Raw genomic sequence first — 22,795 nt, 5'->3', positions numbered from 1 at the left:
TGACGGTGCCGCTGCCGGATCAATATGCGATCCTTCCAAAACATGTTACCTCCTTACAATGAATCTGTCCCCACTGCGGACAGTGTGACGCAAAGCTGCGGTGTGAGGAGTGCTTCGTGGAAGAATGTGGCTTCCTGGCTGTCTATTACTGTGGCCTCACCTGCCAGAAGGTCCACAGAGAACAGCATACCATGGTATGTATCTCGAGAAGAGATATTGGTCGAGCGATGTCGGTCCTCAAGTCCTTGAGCGACTTGTTCTGGAAGACGCTGTACTACACCAGGGTGGAGAGGTTCCGTGCTAACAACGACATCATCACAATCAAGGAATATGATCTCGAAGGTGATAAAACCGATCTTGATCCGAGCATCTTTAGAAGCAATTTCCTCCTCTCTCGGCCTCCGTATGACCTCCTTCGAAGAGGAGCCGACGAGTCTGCTGCCGTCAAGGATCTATTCATGGCTATAGTCTATCATGAGCAATCTGTTGAGGTCTACGGCTTTGAGTGGCCGTTTATCCGGCTTTTTCTCAAGCGTAAGTTATATCTGATCTCCTCGATACAGTTAAGCAGAGAACCTCCTGTGGAACGATGCGATCCTGCCAAAGATGGAATTATGAAACGTGGTCTAATCTAATCGCATCTGTCTGCAAACTGATCGAGGAAATTACGATCACGCCCAAAAACGCCGCATTGACAATGGCCAGAACGTGGGGTGGTATGTATGATAGTAGTATCTTCTGCAACCTCGCAGTGCTTCGTGTCGGTGATGAATGCTGCAAATCATTTGCTCTTGAGGAGTGGATTGACATTCATGTGCATTAAAATGTTGGATGTCTCCTTGAGGTAAATTGGAGAATGAGAAACTCCTCACAGGTGTACGAGAAATTCCAGGTTGACACACAACCATACACCGAAACCATAACTGGACCGCTGGAGCGATAGGTATGCATCAGGAGGAGTCATGTACCTAATGTGTAGCCAAGAGTCTACATGATCTTAGCAATGCTGACTGCTCACTATTGCACATAGGTTGTGTCATGTCATAGCCTAGCCTAACCTCATGAGTGAAGTAAGGTGTTTGACGTCTGACTTCATTTCGCTACTAGCTTGCCGCCAAGTGCGAGAGTTGTTACAATGCCACCAGGTAGATAAGAATGATAATGACGATGACAGCCCGTCAAATTAGACACACATATTTTCAATCATTGCAATGAAAGGTGCAAGCAGGTTCGATTTACTGGCTCTTGAAGCCATTGATTGACTCTGTCGGTCGGTGTGAGAGTATTCTCCTCGACCAGGGTAAGCAGCATTGGTACATGTTCAGAACTTGGTAGGCATAGTAATAAACAGAATCTACTAGATCCCAATGAGTATAAAGACTCTGAACATCTATCACCTCTACCTTTAAGGAAATAATGTTTATCATCCTGACGGAGGAGTAGTTGAAAGAAACTCAAGCCTCGGGACGGATGTTAGTTGAAGGACGTGCAGATCCTACCTACCTAGGTAGGTAACCTAGTGGGTGCTCAGCGCCACAGCGATTGGCCCAGTGGTGCTGACGGATTCAAGCGGACGAGGGTCGTCAGCTGCAAGCGTCCACCCTTGGCAGGTAACATCTTCAGACTTAATTCGGAGGATTCGCTGAAGTGAGGTAGTCCGCGCTCGGCGTCGAGGCCCTATCGAGTCTCAAGTAATTCTCTCACTCGACATGATTACAGTCAGCGGGGCACCGTGATAAGCCTACATGCCTTCCTTCAAAGCATTAATTCCTTAGATAGCGCGGCACGGTCTCATCTGGCGTTCCTCTCAACTAATTTCTTCGACGGGGCAGAGTGCGGCTTGTCCGGAAGGTAGACTCGAGATCGCGACAACAGTCTCAAACCTCCGATAACTCTATAGAGATCTCTGCTTTGGGACCCATCGGATTCTTCATTAGATTTTCTACCAGCATGGCTTCAGCGGGTGCTGTTGGCGGGGCGGCGCTCATCCTCCCCGTCTTCGTCCCTCTCGGTGTCGTTGGCGTTGGATACGCGGGCCACTCGATGCTTCACATCAATTGGACGTCCGTGATGACGAATTTCTTCACCGGACCCGGGAGGCTCAGCCGGATCCTGCTGTTGTTCTTTGTGTTGATAAACTACAAGACGATGCCCTTAGCATGGACGGTAAGCCGCTTCGATGCTCGTGATATTCCACTGCAGTGCTGACCATATTATTCCTTTCTAGGCCCGTGTCTTCGGCGCTGTGATACGACACGTCGCCATCCGACCCAAGCGCCTGACGCCGCGCTCCTTGTTCCACTACTCGATCACCAAGTCGCACACCAACCTGCTCGAGACCGACTACAACTTCCACAAGTCCAACTCGACATATTTTGCCGACCTGGACGTGTCCCGTTCGCACCTGGTCATGCACCTCATGCGCCCCGGAATCAAGGCGATCAGCGAGAACGCCAAGACGAAGCTCGTGCATGACAAGCAGGGCAATCTGATCAAAGGTGGCTTCGGCATGGGGTTGGGCGCCGTGTTCTGCAGCTTCAAGAAAGAGCTCGGCTCATACCAGGGGTTCGAGATGTGGACACGCGTGCTGGCCTGGGATCGCAAGTGGCTGTATCTCGTCACGCACTTCGTGATCAAGGGCAAGGTCAAGCCGACGCAGTGGGACGACAAGAGCTATGGGAGGCTCCGCCCGAAGGACCAGGAGGCCGACTTCCAGAAGTACGTGATCGCCACCGCGGTCAGCAAGTACGTCTTCAAGCTCGGCCGCTTCACCGTCCATCCCGCCATCGTCCTCGATGCTAGCGGTCTTTTGCCCCCGCGACCCGGCGCCGGCTGGAGAGGCGGCGAGGCCGAGGTTGGCATGCCGGATGAGCTGGGCGAGATCACGGCGGAGAGTGAGTGGGATTGGAAGAAAGTAGAGTCGGAGCGCCGCAAGGGCATGGAGTTTGCGGAGCATTTCGCCGCGTTGGACAGCACCAACGGCCTCTTTGAGGGCGGCGAGGACGGAGCCTTGGGCCGATTTAGCCCTGGCTAATAAAGGAATTCCGACAATACATAGATCTAGAAGTAGAAGTGGGACATTCTACAAAGACAACTGTCTCACGGCGAGTGTTGGTATATGAACTTTTAGACGCATAGATAAGGCTTGGGTATCGCTCATATTGGCTTGCCACTTCTGGCAATCTGCTATCTGTTACAGTTTTAAAGCAATTGATACATTTACAGTCTGACGTCGCCAGAATCAAACTCGTCTGGGGCCATGCCCCCATGACACTGTGTATCGCGCTCTGCTCATAGTGCGAAAGCACCAAGCAGGGCCGCCGTACCCATCCAGGGGAGAGCGCCAATCTTTCCAGCAGCGTTGGGGCTCACGGTCGCGGCAGAAGCAGTGCCGGTGCTTGAGGTCGAGCTGCCTGAAGAGCCGGTGGTAGAGGTGGGAGCGGTGGTGAGGACGCCAGTCGAGCCCGTAGCGCTGGTAGAAGCCCCAAGAGCCTGGCAGATCTGGGCAGATATGCTCTGAACCTCTGTAGTTGATTCTTGATTAGCTTTCTGATTCGGTATCCATTCAATGTTGCCTGTCACTCACTTGTGACCTCATCGGCATCGCAGTTCGTCTTGAGGCAAGGGTCGACGGCAGAGGTTATCACAGCCGTGTTGGCACATTGGCACTCATAATCCGTGATCCCGCAAGAAGTCGCGGATACTGCAGTAAGGAGGCACTGCATACCGCAGCTGGGCAGCTGGGCTACCAAACCCGGGATCTCAGTCTCGTCCGCGGCGACGAGGCCGAAGCCGAGGAAAGCAGAGAGGATAATGGACTTGAATTGCATTGTGACGGAAGGTGTACAGTATCAGGAAACGACGTAGTAGTCAAAGAGTGTACCGAATTGGAGGTTTAAAGAGAAAACAGAGCTTGAAAGGAACAGTGCAAGAGAGAGTATATGGAAGAAACAAGATGATCACTATGAGGGAAGAGAGCGACTGATAACTAACTAGTCTATACCTTTCTGTATTGGGATCTCACGTCCCTGATTCCTGTCAGGATGGTTCTCGGCAGGGGAGCTTTCTAGGGTCCTGGCAGTTGCACAGTCCAATGCGGGTATCTCGAGCAAGCCATGTCACGCTGGCAACACGAGGCGGAACATCCAGCTTCCCAATCGGCCTGGAGCGTGCGGTTTTTGTCATCCTTACCAAGGTGTATGTCCTGTAAAACGACAGCTGAGCTCGAAACGTGAGGTTCTGTCAGGCCTCTTGATTCCTCACCTAAGTCTCGGAACACATTGGCTCTCATATCTCAGCTTTCAACTTGTGGAAACGGCTCGGCCACATCATGGGCGGTCTCAAATTCCGCCCTTATCTGCACGCTTGCTTAGATGAAGCCAGGTGCTGCTGTGGAAAGAATCAAGCTTATCATCGCCCGTACAAGGAAAAGAGAAATTAGGGTTCACGTTAGAGAATCCCGGCACGGTTGTTGATCGAAGTTGCGCCACCATTCCCGAAATGCACAGTTCCAGGGGCAAGTGAAGGGTCTGAGCAAATAGGAACAGGGAGCGATGATCCCCTGCACTGGTCCCTGGCCTCATGGCGGGAGACTAATTTTAACGTTAAAGGCGCAGGCCGCTTTAGTGGCTGGGCTGAAACACGCCGTAGTGGGATTTTCAAGGAGGAGATTCTCGAATCCAGAAGAGGATGATGATGGTCGCTAAATTGGTAGGGTTTTCAATCCATTGTGTGCAGCCATACAGGTGTGTTCCATTGGGAGTTTACTTCTCGTTCCGACACAGCGTGGCTTGAAGACTTGTTATAAGACGCCCGTATGAGGATTCAAATTCTCCAACTCGCCAGCCAGGTCGGCCACTTCCTCCAATCACAGTGTACCTTCCAGGACCCGAGTCGATTCCATGTTCTCCTCAGCCAAGGTAATAAACGATACTTCTTGAAGGGTGAAGATACCAAATGTTTGAGAGCCATAATGCTCATCAATATCTCAAAGGCTCTGTTTATTACTATAGGCCTATCAACCTCTATAAAAGGTAGTAATCCCTGGGTGAGGAGAGAATAATATTTCCGTCGAACTAACATTGATTATGCTGGTGGAGGAGTTGACAAAGCCTTAACTATGATACTACACTTTGATTCTTAGTGTTGACGTCAACTTCTTGGCAAATATCTCATGCCTAGATCGCTTGATGTATATATGTCCTCTCACTTCTGTTTTCCCATTCACTGCTCTTCAATGCCGCCATCTTTATTCCAACTAATAGTAGGACCTTGGAGTTACAACCGAAGGTACTCACAAACTCAAGATAGGATGCCCTTACCGACTTCCATACCCTCTAGGTAACTACTTTTTGAATAAGGAGTTGAGAATTTGCGTCTTGACCACGTAATTTCTTGAATTTAGTGAAGATTGTCCAAAAATGATCGGAATCTCCCCTTCACTGTTCGAACTCCTTTGGACAAGGGAGAGGGCAGAAGCCTTTGGAACGTCGCCATCACTAAATGGCTGCCTAGTTCAATGTCGTCAGCTTTTGTGATATGTGTCATAACGAGTATAGGCTTGGAATCATGTTGCAAAGGCTGTAGCTGGCCGTAATGCCTGATTATGCTGAACGCCGTGTCACCAAGCTAAGAAGTTCTGTACAACTGACAGAGCGAGCGTAGAACAACATTAAGGATTTGAGGAAATATTATGTTGGAAGGTAATAAGCCTAGGACCAGAGTCTATACTGTGATTGATGCAAATACTGCCAATGGCAGGCTTCAGGGCCTCGATTTCATAATGGTCTTTGTACTATATTTTGCCTCAGGGACCGTTCCAATCAAGCTTGAGTAACTCTACTCGGGCCCAACCTGTTTGCTGGCAGTGTCTTAATCTAACAGGCTCTTGAAGGAATATCTATGATCCATAAATCTCACATTCGCTCCTTCAACCTCGGATACAGCTGGTACACAAGCGAACTTGTGTATCGTTCAAGTGCTTGAGTGAGACAAGCAATAATAGTAAAAACCTTCATTCTATATCCAAGTCCGAGGTGAATCCGAAGAACTATCATAGAAAACTCTGTTTATTAGCTTCACACGTCTTCGAGTACGGTAGTTGAGAGCTGGCGTGAAGTTATATAAAGGGGCGCTCTCATCGCTTCATGGGCGAGTGCTTCTCCTTCAGACACAGAAATACCTTTTCTTAGACCATTTTGCAAATTCATCATCACCAAACATAACCCGTCTTCCTTTTTAAGAACCAAGTCAATTCGCAAAATGTACTTCACTTCGATCATTGCCGCTGCCACCCTCTCTCTTGCCGCCGTTTCTTATGCCTGGACGCGAGATGGCAACGGAGTTTGGGTTGCGAACAACAACTACTACGTCATCAGAGGAGGTGAGTATTCCTCTCTATACAAAACACACTGAGGGTTTGAACTCAATATCTTGTGCTTTCCAGTCACTGTGCATGAAGCCTGCACTGTAATGAACACGGAGACTATTCTTACTAGCGGCGACTGCGCTTATTGGATTGATGGAGCCGGTAACATTTACCACGGACGTATGTATCTACAAGAGCAAGACGTATGGCTTATTGATATACTTACAAGATATTCAGAATGCACCTCAGAACCGGGATCAGTTCTCTGCGTTTGAAGCCGGGATAGAGAACATGAAGATGACCTGATAGTTTTGGTTGTAGCCAGCGTTGGGGACTGTGCTGGCTTGTCACTCTTTAGACGATGGATTGTGCCTGCTCCTTCTTGTCACTCTTTTAGAAAATGCAATGGCTTCTACGTACTTCTCTGTATGTGTTTGTGATTTTTTCTTCTACTAGGCTGTTGTGAAGAGCTGCCTAGCCGTCGAGTGCCAAAGGAGTCACCAAATCAGATTGCTTCCGATTGTTGCTTCTGCTCAGTTACCTAAGATAGCGGTATTATCATTTGGTCTGCTAAAATGTATCTCGGTAACACTCCTAAAGATTGCTTTGCGTATTTGAATAAGACTCACATGGATACTAATGGTATAGGCTTCTTCTATTTTCAATAAAATTAAGTAATTTGTATCTGTATTTATAAAGGCCAAATTAATCAAAACAAGATAACTGAGTATCGTTATATACCAATATACAACTATACTCGCCCGCTAGTGTTAAGTGCTGGTTCAGCAACGGTATCATAACTTCCCCGACGATAGATTACTACCTTTACAGAAGTCGGTGATGCTACAGGAGTGAACATAGTCTTTGGTGATTAACGTTTACTATCCTGGAGGAGGATTACAGAGACAGTGTCCATCATTCGGGTTACACGTGATAGATCGGCGATAAGAAGGAGCGGTACCCCCACCACGATAGCAAGAACCATCGCGGGGCAGGCCAGGTCAAGCGCTCAAGTTGAGCTCTCGCAATACCACCAACGAACAGCAACCCGGAGCCTCAGACGCACCATTGCGGGAGAATTTGTCTCTGCCCGAGATTCAAGAATTCTCAGACCCTCAGAAACTACGTCCTGGAAGCTGGTTCAAGGAGCTCTTCACAAAAGGGCAATTCTAGCCAAAGAAATCGCTCCGCGCGGAATACTTGTCTCACAATGCCGGAATCGGTCTCTGTCCTGTTCGTCTGCTTGGGGAACGTCTGCCGCTCGACAATGGCGGAGGGCGTTTTCCAGTCCATGACAAAGAAAGCGCCATACAAGGGGTTGGTTTCCAAGATCGACTCTTGCGGAACAGGTACGGTTCCGGACTGCGCAAATACAAGCAGCACGTGTCCTGACAGTGAAAATTAGGAGCATATCATGTCGGCGAAGAACCAGATGATCGAACCATGGGCACACTAGAGGACCATGGGATAACAGATTATGTCCATCATGCTCGAAAGGTAAGCAGAGAAGGCGCGTTGTCAGTCGCAATGAGCAGCACGTGCTAACGTTATGGGTGTCGGTAGGTGCACCTGTCCGACTTTGACAACTTCGACTATATCTTCGCCATGGACCGATCAAACCTGTCTGATTTGCAAAGACTACAAAGAAATAAACCAAACGGAAAGGCGCAGGTGAAGCTGTTTGGAGAGTACTCCGGGACGGGCAAGACGGAGATCGTTCAAGACCCCTACTACGGCGCGTTGGACGGCTTCGAGAAAGCGTACCAGCAATGTACGCGCTTCTCCAAGAACTTTTTGAAGGAGATCTTTCCAGATGTCAAGTCAGAATAAAGGTTGCCATTTCCCGGGAGTTCAGGCGGCATGACCTCTAGCCCTCCGTTTCCTGCAGTAGAGATACCACAATTGCCTAAGCACATCGAAATGGAGCTGTCACATGCAATCAACCACCCGAACACTATGAGCACGAAGCTGGCGTGAGAAAAATTGTTCAACAAATGCTGGAACAACGGCGAGCTTCTGTCAGCTTCCAGTGTGCCGCTCGGGTTTCCATTCGGCCATGGCGATGCGGCGGGTGGATGCACGTCAGCCCTATGTCGACGCTATGCTGCTTGGCCCGTACTGGAGGAGCAAAGGCCTTTGACTGGCCGTGACGACGGCGGCCGATCTAGGCTATTACCTACATTGGGTAGCTAGTGTCTAGTTCGAGACACATACGGCAGCTTAGTCCTCACAGCCCTCGAACGCACAAAGAAGCAGGCGCCAAAACAAAGGACCAGAGCTTACTGCGCAGTGCTCGAGTAATCGGCCATCACCAACACCATCACACCCGGGCACTTTGCCGAGTGAGTGCTTCGCTTCGAGAAGGGGATCGCACTTCAGCTCAGCCACATTGTAAGCATTGTGAAGTGTTGGATATAGTGGACTACCGGTAGCAGCTAAGAGAGCGGAGGATCCAGAGAGACGGCGCATTGATCCAACGGCCCGCCTCGTGTTTGTCGGCAGGTCGGTCAGCGTCCAGAGTCCTGCATGGTAGAACTGCGTAGCAAAGTGGCTGAGGCTCGGTAGTGGGAGGAGAGCAGCTAAGGGGGGTTGCGGTGAAGTGGAGACAACAGCGGCGCTTTGCTGCCACTCGAGGCCCTGACCTGGCAGCCTGGGAGCGGGATGACTGCGGAATGGAATGGGCATCTCTTTCAGCTCGGGCTCCCCATGGTACCGGTATCCGTCTTTGTCTGCCATGCTCCTGTTTGTCTGGCTTTTGATGAGATGGGCCGCGAAGCTGCCCTGTCCGCGGCTGTTGGCTCCTCTCGAGCTCCTTCAGGTCCTCGTCGAGCTCCAGAGCTTGCCCGGAAGCAGACAAGAGAGATTGCAGCTGCAAGGTCCTGGCGGCTTGAGGATCCTGCTGGGAAGCATCAGAAGTTATCGCGCGGCTACAGAGGAGTTCCGCAAATCATATCACGACGCAATAGCACCATGCATGTATCTCCCGCCCTTGGATCGGGCCAACAGTGACTTGCACATGTAGTGGGCCGTTCCCAGCGGTCTTCAGCCAACTACAGGCGTCTGCGGGGTGGCATTCAGTGTCTTCGATCAGAGCTCTTGGCCCCCCCCTTGTCAGCGGGCTTCCCCCCCATAAGGCGATTCCCCCAGCCAGTCCCGCCGTCCGCCGTCGCACAATGCCCACGCCAATGCGCTGCTATGCTATGCTAGCAATGCCCATCCACCAGCCTGAGTGAGGTTAAGCTGTCCAATCCAATCCGATGGGCGCGCTGGCCGTCGCTGGGGCGGCACAGAAGATCCATGGAAGAGGGCAACGCACCATGCACCACCATGCACCACCATGCACCACCATTACCTCCAACGCCTCAGCCCCTCGCCCATTGTCATCTTGCCTCCTCTCCTTCTGTTTAAATACCTATCCACAGCCCGGCTCTTCTCCCCTCCCAGCGAGCTTGTCTTTCGATTGATCCTGAATCCTGACTGATTGATCATCTCCCTTCTCGCACTTCACACTTCAGAATCCGGAACCTCTCGCTTCTGATCTGGGCTGCCTGCATCTGTCCTTGTCTTGGGCTTCGCTGCGCTAGACAGACTACTAACGTTAAGCGCTTTGTCCAACTCTTCTCAGATTAGACCCGACCTCGACACCCACGACCCCTCACATCACATCGATCTCCCGAGCTCTTCACCCATCGGATCTCACCATGGCGGACCTGCAGGGCCGAAAGGTTTTCAAGGTCTTCAACCAAGACTTCATCGTCGATGAGAGGTACACCGTTACCAAGGAGCTCGGCCAAGGAGCTTACGGCATTGTCTGGTAAGACACCTCACCTCCAAAATATTGGCGGGGTCAATCTCTCGCTTCAGCCGCGTCCCTGCTGACAGCTTCTCCCTCCGCGCGCAGCGCTGCCGTCAACAACCAGACCAACGAAGGCGTCGCCATCAAGAAGGTTACCAATGTCTTCAGCAAGAAGATTCTCGCCAAGCGCGCCCTGCGCGAAATCAAGCTCCTGCAGCACTTCCGAGGCCATCGCAACGTGAGACGCTCCCCCCCACATACCCCGCCACCTCTCTACATCGACTATCGCACGCATGATACCACATTGAAAGAGCTTTGCTGACAACTCTGATGGATGTTAGATTACCTGCCTGTACGACATGGACATTCCTCGGCCCGATAACTTCAACGAGACATATTTGTACGAGGGTAGGTTACGGTCTTACGTCACGAGACAGCATGCAGAGCCCAGAACTAAACTATGTGTTTCTTTGTAGAGCTCATGGAGTGCGATCTCGCCGCCATCATCCGCTCTGGACAGCCCTTGACGGATGCCCACTTCCAGTCCTTCATATATCAGATACTTTGCGGTCTCAAGTACATCCACTCGGCGAACGTCCTGCATCGTGATCTGAAGCCCGGTAACTTGTTGGTGAACGCGGACTGTGAGCTGAAGATTTGCGATTTCGGCCTGGCTCGTGGTTTCTCTGTTGACCCAGAGGAGAATGCCGGCTACATGACTGAGTATGTTGCCACAAGATGGTATCGTGCTCCGGAGATTATGCTCAGTTTCCAGAGCTACACCAAAGCAAGTAAGTAATGCTACCCTTCAGCATGCGTGACAATGGCCACCGGACTCACACTATACTTTAACAGTCGATGTCTGGTCGGTAGGCTGTATCTTGGCTGAACTTCTCGGCGGCCGACCTTTCTTCAAGGGTCGTGACTATGTCGACCAACTGAACCAGATCCTGCACATCCTCGGCACTCCCAACGAGGAGACCTTGTCCCGCATTGGATCCCCACGTGCCCAAGAGTATGTCCGCAACCTGCCGTTCATGGCCAAGAAGCCCTTCCCCAGCTTGTTCCCCAACGCGAACCCCGACGCTCTTGACCTGCTCGACCGCATGCTGGCTTTCGACCCGTCGAGCCGCATCAGCGTCGACCAGGCACTTGAGCACCCATATTTGCACATTTGGCACGACGCGAGTGACGAGCCTGATTGCCCAACCACTTTCAACTTCGACTTCGAGGTTGTCGACGATGTTGGTGAGATGCGCAAGATGATCCTCGAGGAGGTCTACCGGTTCCGCCAGATTGTGCGAACCGTCCCGGGCTCCAACCAGCACGGCGGTGCTGGTCAACAGGGTGGCGCACAGGTGCCAATGCCTACCGGTGGCCAGCAGTGGGCAAAGGAAGACCCCAGACCAGAGGAGTATATGGGCCACATCCCACAAGGCCTGGAAGGTGAACTGGCTCTCGGTGCTGATCGTCCGAGGTAGAGTCTCGGCGGAAAGGCATGCGGTACTGGGGTAGAGGGGAAGTGTGAGATGGCTTCATCACGGAAAGCGTCTGGTTATGATGTTTGGCTTGCCATCGGAGAGGAGATAGAAAGGCTCAGACTCTGATATCGCTTGACTTTGAGCATCAATGTTGTTATTCTGGATGGATTTCTCTTGAAAGCAAAGCTGTCGCATCAAGTCAGCTCCCCCTTAATGAGCTGCAGCTGTAGAATGTGGTTCCAATACCGCTGTGGGAAGAGTTGGATGAGGAAAAAGCCTATGTTTCGTTACAGGAGGATGGTATACGCTGCCGATCGATGATAGCGATACGATATAATGATCTCGTTTCTTAGTTGAAAATTGCAGCCATTTCTCAGACGTGCTGCTCAAGTCATGCCACTGGTAACATTTTTGAGGAATAAAAATCCCCTTCTCATGGAGTCATGCTTCAAACCACAAGAACACACATTACACAACACCAAAGACAACAAGTAATTGAAGATCGTGATCTTTATATCTCCCATATAAATTACAGACTAAAGTCCCATGCCCAGAGTTATTTTTCGGTCATATGTCCCTTCCTTGAGTAGCCAACTCTATCTACCATGCATTTTGATTCACCCCCTTTTCCACCCCTCCCCTCTTCATTCAAACATAAACATCTGGCTCAGTCACCGGGTCCATGACCTCGAGTGAAAGGGGGTATATCCGAACACATTGCCAGCCTGGGTAAACTGTACAGAAAGCGAAGCGAATTTTTTTGGGGTTGTGTGATTTTCTTTCTCTTCAAGCCAATTCAGCCTCCCGTTGTAGACCAGATCCCGATCCCTCCCATCCCACCTAACACACCCCTTGTCGCGCCGTGATCCCAAGTTTTTACTCCAGAGAGAGAAAAGTCGCCAAAAGGGAATTTACTCCGAGGGACCAAAGAACCAGTACTGGGCAGTGTAGGGAACGCTGCCCGCGCCGGCTCCGCTGACGTCGCAGGTCTGGGCAACACCGCCGGCCGTGACGACGCGGTAGACGTAGCTGACGCCGGAGCTGAGGCCCTTGCCGCTGTCGCCGAGCTGCAGCCAGTCGACGGCGCCGGTGGACAGGATGCCCTTGTCGGCGTCGGCGGGGGCCTTGACGCCGCCGGCCTTGGCGCCGCTGAAGAAGAGGCCGGAGGCGGACAGGTCAAAGGTGGGCGTGCCGGCGGCGTCGAAGTAGTGGCGGCCCAGGAAGGCGATGGGGTCCATGCCGGAGATGACGAGGTCGGCGGGCGCAGGGAACGGGTCGGCCGTCGCGCCGTACGAGGCCTCGGGCAGCGCGGGCGTCGCCGGGTCTGCGGCGCTGGGGTCCGCCAGGTTCAGGGGGATGGTCTGCGAGAAGAGCACGGTCGACGAGAGGCCGGCGAAGCCCTCCTCGGTCAGGCCAGTGCCTGCGGTGCCGGGGTACAGAGACGTGATGTCGTACAGAACGGCTAGGGCGCCGGTGGCGGCGGCCGTGGACGAGGTGTTGGCGCACGTGTAGTTCTGCAGTCCGTGGCCGACAGCAATGTGCTTCAGCACAACCCCCTCAGGAGGGTTGGGCAGATCGGTGGCTATATTGCGTCTGTCAGTCTTTCTTCTGCTCGTATTTTGAGCCGAGATAGGCTTCATAACTCACCACCAGTGCTGGGAAGAGTAGGAGTGGCGACTGGGTCTGCAACGGTGGTAGGAGTAGCGACAGCAGATGTACCGGCCGAGGTGGCAGCGGAGGTGCTTGCCGGAGCCAGAGCAGAAGACGAGCTCTGCGATGGCTTGCACGGCTTAGAGGGTCTGGCACCGGCGAACGGAGGGGCAGCCAACGCCGCTCCCATGAGGGAGGCAACAAGGAGAAGAGTCTTGGGAACCATCTTGACGCCTAGCTGCGATGCTGTAGAAAAGAGGATTTCTGGAAAAGGTTGGGAGTGTCCCGTGTAGATATCTAAAAAATGCTGGAGAGAGGTGTAACTGCTGACGAAACCCAAAACGGGAATATTGGCGGGCGGCGCTTAAGTGAAATTGGTTGGTAAAGCTTCCTGAGCGGTTGGAGAAATGAAGGCCACGATGAAGGTCGATGGCACTGGAAAGTGAAAATAGAAAATGGGAAATCTAAGAAAAACACGAGTCTTGTGAATGACGAGCTTATTGATGAAGGAGATGAGGAGACGAGACGAGGCCAGAAGAGGAGGTTCTTCTGGAGTTTATATCCTGCCTTTGCGAGCACCCACGGGGAGGAGACGACAAGGCCAGTCAACGAAGAGGGGAACAGACGTTCTCAACCTGAGCATGAGAACCGTTGAAGTGGAGACACGAACAGACAGGACAAGCTCTTTGTCCAAGGGTCGTGACAGGGCTAGAGAGGAGTTTTGTAGTCCGAGAGCAAGGATGGCTTGGACACTTGGGAGAAGGGGGATCGAGAGTCGAGATGCCAGACTACTTGTACACACGAAATACGTATCCACTCACGGAGGAGGCACATGGGAGGAGAGGGTACTAATAAAGAAGAACTCGCAGTAGCTAGTCTAGTAGGCAGACTAGACTAGGGAAGAGTACCTTGTGCTGTCCGCAGGGTGCCTTGACCCTGGTTTAGACTGAAGAGACCGAAAGACCACGCCGCCTCCCCGATCCATCCATGGCGTGGGAGACGGAGACGCAGGATTGGGACTGTCGCAGTAGCATCAGCAGAAGCAGCAGCACGCAGGGACTGGAACTCGGACTGGAACATTGAGCATGGATGATGGGTGGCCGCGGCCGAGGAGGCCAGGCGAAATTGTCGACCGTAGGCCCAAAACGGGAGCTGGCTTTGCTCTCTGCCTTCGGCGCGCGAGAGAGGAGGAGGATGAAAGTAAGAGAGAAAGAGGCACGACGCGAGGCAGTGCAATACTGCGTACACACGCCGCAACTAACCTTAGGTACCCTAGCCATCCTGAACTGAACATGAACATGGATGGGAGCAAGGGCCCTGGCGCAGGGAGCGGTTGTCGGAAAGCAAGCAGGGCTAAGACATGGCTGCGTCTAAATGATAAGGGGGTCGGGGATGCAAAATGGATGGCGGGCAATCCGGGGGGTGGGAAAGTGAAGTGTCTCTCAGTGAGCGTACCGGCGGTCGCCTCTTCAGATCACCCACCGTAACCCGTCCGTTCCGTGCTTCTGCTCAGGTAGGTGTGCATGCGTCCTGCGTGTAAGTGACTGATTGATCGATCATTTACACGCATGCACCTGCAGATGGGATGTCGTCTCCATCCCACCAAACATTAACGGCGGACAGACATGTCCGTTGGCTGCATATGCCATACGTGGTACCCCAGATGCGGTGCACAGCAGCATATTCCATCTTGTCAGATCCCACTTTTATTAGACCGTTGACTGCTTGCTTAATCGATCGAGCGTACCGACTTGCGCGGCGAAGTGTTCTATAATCATCTCGGGTCTTTTCTTTCCTCTGCAAATATCCCGTTCGGGCAGTCTCGATCCCGAGTCATTGGGAGTTATCTTCGAAGAAGCGACAGCCTTGCTAGGTTCAACCACAAATGTTACCTGGTCCTGGCGAGGGTTGCATGGTGGAAACCGTCCCCATAGAATCCCCCTGATGAAGGTAGGTTTTAGAACGCTCAGGCCTCACGCTGGCCTTGAGTTTACACTACTCACGGATGGTCGGGCAGATCGCCATGACTTTTCGTGCTCCATATTCAAGGCTGGGGATGCTCACAAGGATTACGATGATGGCAACGAAATTGAACATTGGTGTCCAGCACAGGACTCCTGTTTCGTCTGCCTGCACTTGCATCTGCACCGTCAAAATGGTGGTGTTTCCTAGAATGTGGCAAGCTGAGCTACCTTCTCTTCCTGGTGGAAGGAGAAGAAGAAGCAAGAAGAGGTCTAAGCTTCCACACAACTTTTGACGGCAAAGTCTAGTTTCGTCGGGAATACTATCAATGTAAGGAGAGCCAGATTCACTTGCTTTCCCCTGTCTGCAACACACGAATGCATGGCACTAGAAACAGGAGGTTGAACGGTAGGGGGCGGCACGGGATCTCAGTTGCACTGCTCGAAATACAACACTACCAGAAGAACACACCACGCGTGCTCACTCCACGATGGTGCACCTGCGAGAGGCTGAGGAAAACGGAGGCTGGGGAACAAACGCACCGCCTGTGCTAATCGATGAAGAAATGCAACCCATGACTTGAATCATACTGGTTGCCGATAGATTGATGGGTTCTCTTCCTCAATGTCAGGACAGAACCTAAATCTATGTGGATTGCCCTGCTTTCCGTCCTTCACCAGATCGTTCCCAATGCCCGTGGAGTCGGACGGGACGGGCAGTTCGTTTCCGTTTTCTCTCCACAGGGACGCCAATTTTCTGGAAAAGTCGCGTCTAAGTCAGCAAGCTAATTGCGCCTCCTATTAGTCCACCGGCAGAGAATACTGGCCTCCTAAGCCCCTTCAGGGTAGAATAACTGTTGGGCCGCTTAGCACCCTGTCCTTAAAACGCACATTAAGACGGTCTGAGTACGGGCGGAGATGGACTGGACAGGGATCACGGGCGTCTTCCCTATGAATGGCTGGTTAGCCGGTCCCTCCCCCCCTCCTCTTTAATCTAAATTTGGCGGCACGGTGGGTGGTCTGTTTCCTTGCTTCTTTCCGGTCACTAGGTCTGAGAGGTTGCATTTTCCCTCTGCGAGTCCAACTAGTGATCAATGGTGTCTTTGCAATTCCTCCGTATTGAAGCAAAGACAGAAACTCATTTCACGATGCATCCTTTCGGTGCAGCACTCCATAGGGGTTTGGGGGGTTTTGGTAAGAGTACCCGGCTAAGCTTGCATACGGAGTTGTTGGCTTCGTCTGAAGTCTGTTTCGTTTGCTCGCTTCACCCTGCCTGTCGCACTGACTTTCGAGACGTTGCCTGATCTGGTACAGCTTGAGCCCCTGGATAAAGCCAAGTCTGGGGCGCTTTCCAATGCGCCCTCAATTTAACCCCGACGCCTGTAGGGTCTCACCATGACGCACCTCATGGCTCTGAGAATTGTCGTATACTCTCACAGACTAATACCTTGCCTGTTGGTCTGTGTCGCAGTAGACATCGTGGGGATGATGGATGAGACTTTGTGTCAGCGTCTCAGATATTTGATTCTCGCCAGGATTGTAGTGTACGGAGTCTGATCCGCCAGTCTTTACAGAAGTCCTCCCCCACCAGCGCAATCGAAGCACGGATACCATCTTGTGCACGATCATAGCTTATTGCCGCACTGCCTCTCGGCCCACGAGTTGCAATGAATAAGGCTATCACGGATTCCCGGCACATCAAACTCCTAATCGGGCTACTTGTGCTCCATGTGCACAATATTCCGAAATCTGGTGTGCTCCCGCCACGCCCCTGGCTTCCCATCAGGCGGACGAGCCGCAACAATGCCCAGAACCGGAGGGTGCAATAATAGCCAACCATTTAGTAATGATGGCCGGCATCCGTTTTATACATAGATCTGAGGTGGCTGAATAAATGGACGGCGGCTATCCATTCTCGGACAGCCGTTTGATGCTTTCATAAGCCATGCCACCGTTAGGTGACTGGCTTTTCTATTGAGTCGCTGTATACACTACAAACACAACCCCCAATGCTTCGTATGGGTTTACACGTGTGCATAGAAGTCGTGGTAGTCAGGCGTAGGCTCTTCATCTTGCTGGGACCCATAGCCATGGGTGGGAGAGGCAGCAACCTCTCGCTAAAATAGATTGTAGGCTTATCAACAAAGATCTGACTGCGTTGGATGCGTCTATAATAACAATCAGTCGCAGGGATCTGACCCAAACTCCTAGGACACTTCCCAACTTACCTAATGTTACTGGACATTGTAAAATGTGGCCCATTAGGAGGGCGGGTTCAATGTGATTAGACGCATGTTGTCTGTATTTCTACCAGTTTCGCCAACGGACACCATGATATTTGATCGAGTTGACTTAATCGTGCCATGTGGCAAAGAGGCAAACACCTTGCCAAAAAGGTCTTCCGAACCCCATGTCTCTGGACACGGTCAAGCAAATCCTCCCAGTTTGTGCAATTTAGTCTTGTCCGGGTTGGCCTGAGACGATCTTCTCCGTGTCCCAGGTCTGCATGGCAGGTAACGGTATGTTCCGTGGCCGACCGAAATGACGCTATCGTGTAATTATGAACTCTCCAGGTCGCATTCCACTCCGAGCTCGCCTCTCGCAGGACTCGTATATTCTGCGATGAGCGAAGCGAAGGCAAGGAAGAGGGAATCCCCGTGCGCTGAACAGAGTGAAAATGTCACCTCAATAGGAGATCAGGTCCACAAAATGTTTGGTTTCAAGTCTGTTCGTCTGTTTGATGTGCCTGGAGCCCTGGAGAGCACTAACCACGCGAGCCCCTGGCCAGCTGGGCTCGGTGTTATTGCAGAAAATGGGTTTGAACTTTTGCTGCGCGCACGGCCATTAGAGATCAACATAACCAACATCCTAAGGTCTTTGACTATGGGCAAGGTAGCCCGGTCATGCATCCCGACCCTGTGGTGAAGTTCTCCGCCTGGGTTCACTGCTTTGGGAATTGACGAAGTCCCGTGATCATTAGGAGCCGGCGACGAATTCAGGTCGAAGAAAGGAGGATTCGGCTAAGTGTCCAAGCCCCCTACGCCGCCCTCACCACCTTGTCTGCTAGGGAGAGGTTCTAAGGTAACAGAGTCGTTTTGGTCGATCCAGGTTTACGATCCCAATGCCATGGATAGAGGCACCATTGAAGATAGCTGTAGGCATGAATCAGGAAGCAGCAGGGCGATCATTGATTCAATGCAGCAACTGTCGCATCCTCCTCCAATTTCTCGGGTGTTGCTAACTAACTACAGGTATCCTGCGCCGTGGACCAGAATCTCACGCTCTTGCAAGCATTGAGAAACGCGGGCTGGCATTGTGATGGACACTACCTTCCCAATACAAAAGACTAGACTATGCGATACCTTGTGTATCCTGCATGGTTCAAAAGGCATCCAAGGAGATCTGAGTCAATGGCCTGTTCACTCCAACACCTCAAGGCAAGTTCGGCTTCTATTCCGATTCCAAATTCCCCGCGCCATTAGTCTAGAACATTTGTGAGAGAGTCTCCATTCTTCTAGGCCTTGCACTTTAAGTCCGAAAAGAGATATGAATCGACGCAGGATGTTAGGACTGCTAAGAAGCCATGTCCAGGTCCAAGGTATCGGATGGGTTTCTATGAGTGCACCAACTAACCAACAGTTCGTTCACAGCAATACAGAAGCCCACTCGCCTGTCCGATACCGTAACGCGTTATAGCTCAATTAAGGATGAGCGGAGAGTATTCTGAGATCCTGTCATCAGACCGTTCCTACGCTCTCCAAACGGAAACGCATCTTGAAGCGGTAATGCTTGCCGTGCTACCCTACCTACACAAGCCACTTCCTGCAGAAAGGTAACTCATCTCATGTCCACCAACCGATAGTCTCATGCTGTCAGAACCTTGGAGTCAGTCCATTACTGCACCTCAATCAATAATTCATTTAGGCCGCGTCTCTCAGTGGCCGCGCAAATCGGCCAAACGTGCCGGCGTGCGCAAGCCCGTCCAAACGCCCTTCGATGCTGTCTCCATGTTGGCGCTTACAGCGCATCTCCATGCTTCCGAAGACACTAACAAGCTCCACCATGTGGAAGTGGTGGCAGCCTCTCATCAAAACGGTTCGACAACAGCACCGAGTGTCTGACAACCTTCTTCTTCCTGCAAGGCGCATTCCTTCTGCTCTCCTCGCCTTCCTCATCTATCCCATTAGCCGCGATCGGCAGCGTCAGCTTGCGCATCCGACGCTTAGATTGCGTTAATCTCTCTGCGTCTGATCCATCGCGCAGAAGTCGCGCCTGGGCGGCACGGCTGTGTCGGCTTGTGGAAGTCCTCAACGACGCCGTCTCGTCAAATCGTTCCCCTCTGCTGCGTGTCTACGTCGGGGCTTTTCTTCCTGATTGCTCTCTGTTGCGCTAGCAAGCGATAGCCGACCTTTGGCCGTGGCCTGCAGCGGAAGATGAAGGATTGCCACGCATGGCGGAGAAGTTGTCTTTTACCGGGTTCAAGTTGGTTCGGATGCGGTGTGATAGGTCGCTCACATGATGGATTCGTTCTGCAAATGTCTTGTGGCTCGTGATGCTCTGTTGGTTTGTTCGGAATCGGCTGAGAGATTTGAAGAACCAACTCCTCAGTCATTCAGCCAAACTGACCACCAGATGTAATGTCTTGATGCCTAAGAAAGGATCAACGCGGCCTCACGGGAGACCTGGTATGATTCACACGAGGCATTCTAGTTATTGCTGTCGTACGTGGCGACATGCCACCCTTCCTTGCCTGCGAGGACAGCCATTCATGCCAAGAGGGCAATGTGCAAAGATTGACAATCTTTATGCTACAAGGTTGCATGCTTTTGTGGCATCGAATCAGCCATATCCGGATGTATCTAGTTCTCACTGTCGATGTAATACGAAGCGCCTGGCCACGCCCCCTGAGCCGACCGTTTGTTGACCCCGGAGTGCTGGCTCCCGCGTTGCCATTCCGCTTGGTACATCTTCACGCGGGCTGCTAATACCCCAAAATCTAAACCAGATCGTTGAATACTGGCACATGCCTCAAGTTTGTATTACGCCAATAGGTCACTGGATGAGCATTCGCTTCGAGTCGCTGGAGCCTCTTTTCAAAGAGGATTCAGCAGGGCTCCCGACCTCCCCCTTCTGGCGCATGCTATTGCAAGTATGTGACTTGCTCCCAAATCTCAGTTGGTGTCTCGCCAACGCTTCGACTCTAGCTAGTAGTACAGGTCTACTGATTACACAATTTATTGCACTATTATGGATGTTTAGGTAGAAGTATGACATTAAATTCGAGCTTAACACCACCTCTCCTGCATGACCGTCGCAGACTGATCTCCCAGTCTTTCAATTTGCACTCTCAACCATTGATATCATTCATTCTTCACCTCTCCTTTGCCTGAAGGCCGCTTACAGCCTGTGAACAAATGAATCCTTTGTGATGCCCCTGAATCTCTTTCCGTAGAACCAAAAAATGATCCCGCAAAGACAGAAGATGGTGGTCAAGGCCATATTGACGAGGATGGGTGGTATGAACCCATTCTTTTCAGCCCATGGCGTGATGAATTTGCTATGATCAAGGTCAGTTCCTATCCTAGAATGCCAAATCAACGCATATTGGTACTAACCTGACACCATATCCCCAGACATTCTTGTTACTACGAGCCATTATATTAGCAACAAACGACAAAGCCTTCCCAATCGCGACTTACATCGTAATGGTAACAAACATCGACCCGGTTATAGGCTTATAACTGTCGATGGCATATGTTGAAGCAATGGATGGCAACGCAGACACCTGCATTCCGAGGGAGGCATATCCAAGGACCACAATGGCCTGCCAGGGCCAGTGATGGTCATATCCAACAGCGGTGATGATGCTTCCGAAGATCATGATTATCACATAAGGAATCATAGCGAGGAGACGCATCTCAGGCTCGCGCACCCCGTTGTTACGAGCGGTCAGGTGAGCTGCTACCCAATCTGACAACGGTCCACAGGTGAATAGACCGATCAGACCACCGATAAGCACCGCAATATTGAATAAACCGATCGTCTGCGACTTGTAGTCGTATGGTGGTGCTGCAAAAGCCTGTGTCTGCGACAAGTTGACGACAAGGAATCCACTGGCTGACCACGACACGACAAAGGCCGCAAATTCTACAATCGGGTAGAGATGAAGATAGAATGGTAGCCATAGCTCGCGGAAGAGATTGCCCTCGTAACCCTGGACAGGGAGAAACTGCTTCTTTCCAGGTTTCCCCTTGCCCAGGGCTGGGTCAACGTGTGTCTCGGTTGGGGCTAGCTTGTCGCTATTGCCAGCTTCCGCGTCCACCCCAGTTTGCTGTGTAGTTGTACGGTCGACTGGCTCACCTTCATTGTGAGAAACGTGATCACGGGGATCGATGTTCTTTTCGGATGACTCGTCACCTCCATTCAGTACACCCCCATTAGTGTTGGCAACCGGAGGTGGTCGTAAAGCTTCATTCGTTTCCCACGCTCGACGATATCGTGTTTCCGGGAAGAAAAATAGGTTGACTACTAGGGTGAATAGTAGTAGTCCAGTGTTGAACCACCAGAAGCTACGCCAGCCTGTATGCTGTGCCATCGCTCCTGAAATGATTGGACCAACCTATAGAGATTAGCCATAGTTCTATCTTCGGGAAAGGCAGGGCATTTACCATCAGGGAGATAAAGTACATAGAGAAATACAACGTCTGGTATTTTCCTCGATCGTGCAGAAAAATAACATCGGCAATAACTTGAGGCATGAGAGTCTCACAAGGACCAGCAGCCAGGCCATTAAGGATTGAGGCTCCCATAAACGAATTGTAGCTCGTGGCTCTTGCTCTCCAAATAGATGAGCATGCACAAATGAGTATACTCAAGATAGCGACCGGACGGCGACCGAAGCATACCGACATAGGAACCCATATGAAATTACTGAATCCAAGCACCAGAATGGCTACACCGGTAAATTGGACGACGTCTGCGAGACTTCGACCCCACTCCTCGATGTACGCCTCGAACATAGGTGCAAGAGCCAGAGGTCCTAGGTTCAAGCTGAATGAAAGAGCCGTAGAACTGAAGATGGTGGCAATTTTCCAAAAAGGAGACCAATTTAGAGGATCTTGGGGGTCGTCAGATGGTTGTGGGATGAGCACAGACTTGTGATGGCTCTTCACAAAGTGATGTGTGCCGACATCTTTCATGATCTCTGTTCCAGGATATATTTTTGTTCCCAGTACCTCCTCGATCTCGTGGATCGCCTTCTCGTCTAAATTCTCATCCATGATGATGAGTTCTGTGAAGCGTGGACCAAGTTGATATGGTAATTGTAGTTGAAAGTTGCGTAGGGCTGCGTTACCCCCGTTGAATGAGACGGCTCCTTGAAGTGGACCAAGTAATGGAAATCAAGGGCAAGAAGGGAGTAGTCAAATTTAAATGCAGGTGCGATTCCAAGACCCTGGTTCCTACAAGAACGGATCTCAGCTTAATTAAGCCTTACACGTTCAATGTCTGCCCTAGCCAGTGACAGGCCAAGAAGAGGAGT

At 51.5% G+C, this 22,795-nt stretch overlaps 6 protein-coding genes across 6 annotated transcripts; 3 read left to right on the top strand and 3 right to left on the bottom strand.

The window, feature by feature from the left end:
* Nucleotides 1–2,148: 2,148 nt before the first annotated feature.
* UCRPA7_300 (putative capsule polysaccharide biosynthesis protein) lies at nt 2,149–3,034 on the top strand (the record flags this gene model as incomplete). Its single annotated transcript, XM_007912897.1, has 2 exons — nt 2,149–2,166; nt 2,228–3,034. The coding sequence occupies 2 exons, from the start codon at nt 2,149–2,151 to the stop codon at nt 3,032–3,034; spliced, it is 825 nt and encodes a 274-aa protein (XP_007911088.1).
* A 257-nt stretch (nt 3,035–3,291) lies between these two features.
* UCRPA7_299 (putative gpi anchored cfem domain protein) lies at nt 3,292–3,830 on the bottom strand (the record flags this gene model as incomplete). The annotated part of the gene is made up of 2 exons (XM_007912896.1): nt 3,292–3,524; nt 3,587–3,830. 2 exons carry the CDS (start codon nt 3,828–3,830, stop codon nt 3,292–3,294), a joined length of 477 nt encoding a protein of 158 aa, XP_007911087.1.
* Nucleotides 3,831–7,577: 3,747 nt separating this feature from the next.
* Nucleotides 7,578–8,197, top strand: UCRPA7_298 (putative low molecular weight phosphotyrosine protein phosphatase protein; the record flags this gene model as incomplete). The annotated part of the gene is made up of 3 exons (XM_007912895.1): nt 7,578–7,716; nt 7,773–7,864; nt 7,931–8,197. The coding sequence occupies 3 exons, from the start codon at nt 7,578–7,580 to the stop codon at nt 8,195–8,197; spliced, it is 498 nt and encodes a 165-aa protein (XP_007911086.1).
* Nucleotides 8,198–10,068: 1,871 nt separating this feature from the next.
* On the top strand, nt 10,069–11,644 carry UCRPA7_297 (putative map kinase protein; the record flags this gene model as incomplete). The annotated part of the gene is made up of 5 exons (XM_007912894.1): nt 10,069–10,181; nt 10,269–10,401; nt 10,505–10,571; nt 10,640–10,954; nt 11,019–11,644. 5 exons carry the CDS (start codon nt 10,069–10,071, stop codon nt 11,642–11,644), a joined length of 1,254 nt encoding a protein of 417 aa, XP_007911085.1.
* Nucleotides 11,645–12,555: 911 nt separating this feature from the next.
* UCRPA7_296 (putative malate dehydrogenase protein) lies at nt 12,556–13,520 on the bottom strand (the record flags this gene model as incomplete). Its single annotated transcript, XM_007912893.1, has 2 exons — nt 12,556–13,226; nt 13,292–13,520. 2 exons carry the CDS (start codon nt 13,518–13,520, stop codon nt 12,556–12,558), a joined length of 900 nt encoding a protein of 299 aa, XP_007911084.1.
* A 7,132-nt stretch (nt 13,521–20,652) lies between these two features.
* UCRPA7_295 (putative mfs transporter protein) lies at nt 20,653–22,535 on the bottom strand (the record flags this gene model as incomplete). Its single annotated transcript, XM_007912892.1, has 4 exons — nt 20,653–20,812; nt 20,871–20,900; nt 20,955–21,586; nt 22,161–22,535. 4 exons carry the CDS (start codon nt 22,533–22,535, stop codon nt 20,653–20,655), a joined length of 1,197 nt encoding a protein of 398 aa, XP_007911083.1.
* Nucleotides 22,536–22,795: the final 260 nt, after the last annotated feature.

Source organism: Phaeoacremonium minimum, assembly GCF_000392275.1.
Source record: "Phaeoacremonium minimum UCRPA7 unplaced genomic scaffold PA7_03_scaffold_20, whole genome shotgun sequence".
Lineage (NCBI taxonomy): Eukaryota > Fungi > Ascomycota > Sordariomycetes > Togniniales > Togniniaceae > Phaeoacremonium > Phaeoacremonium minimum.
The sequence above is the reverse complement of the archived record's forward strand: the minus strand, read 5'-3'. Positions and strand labels throughout refer to the sequence as shown.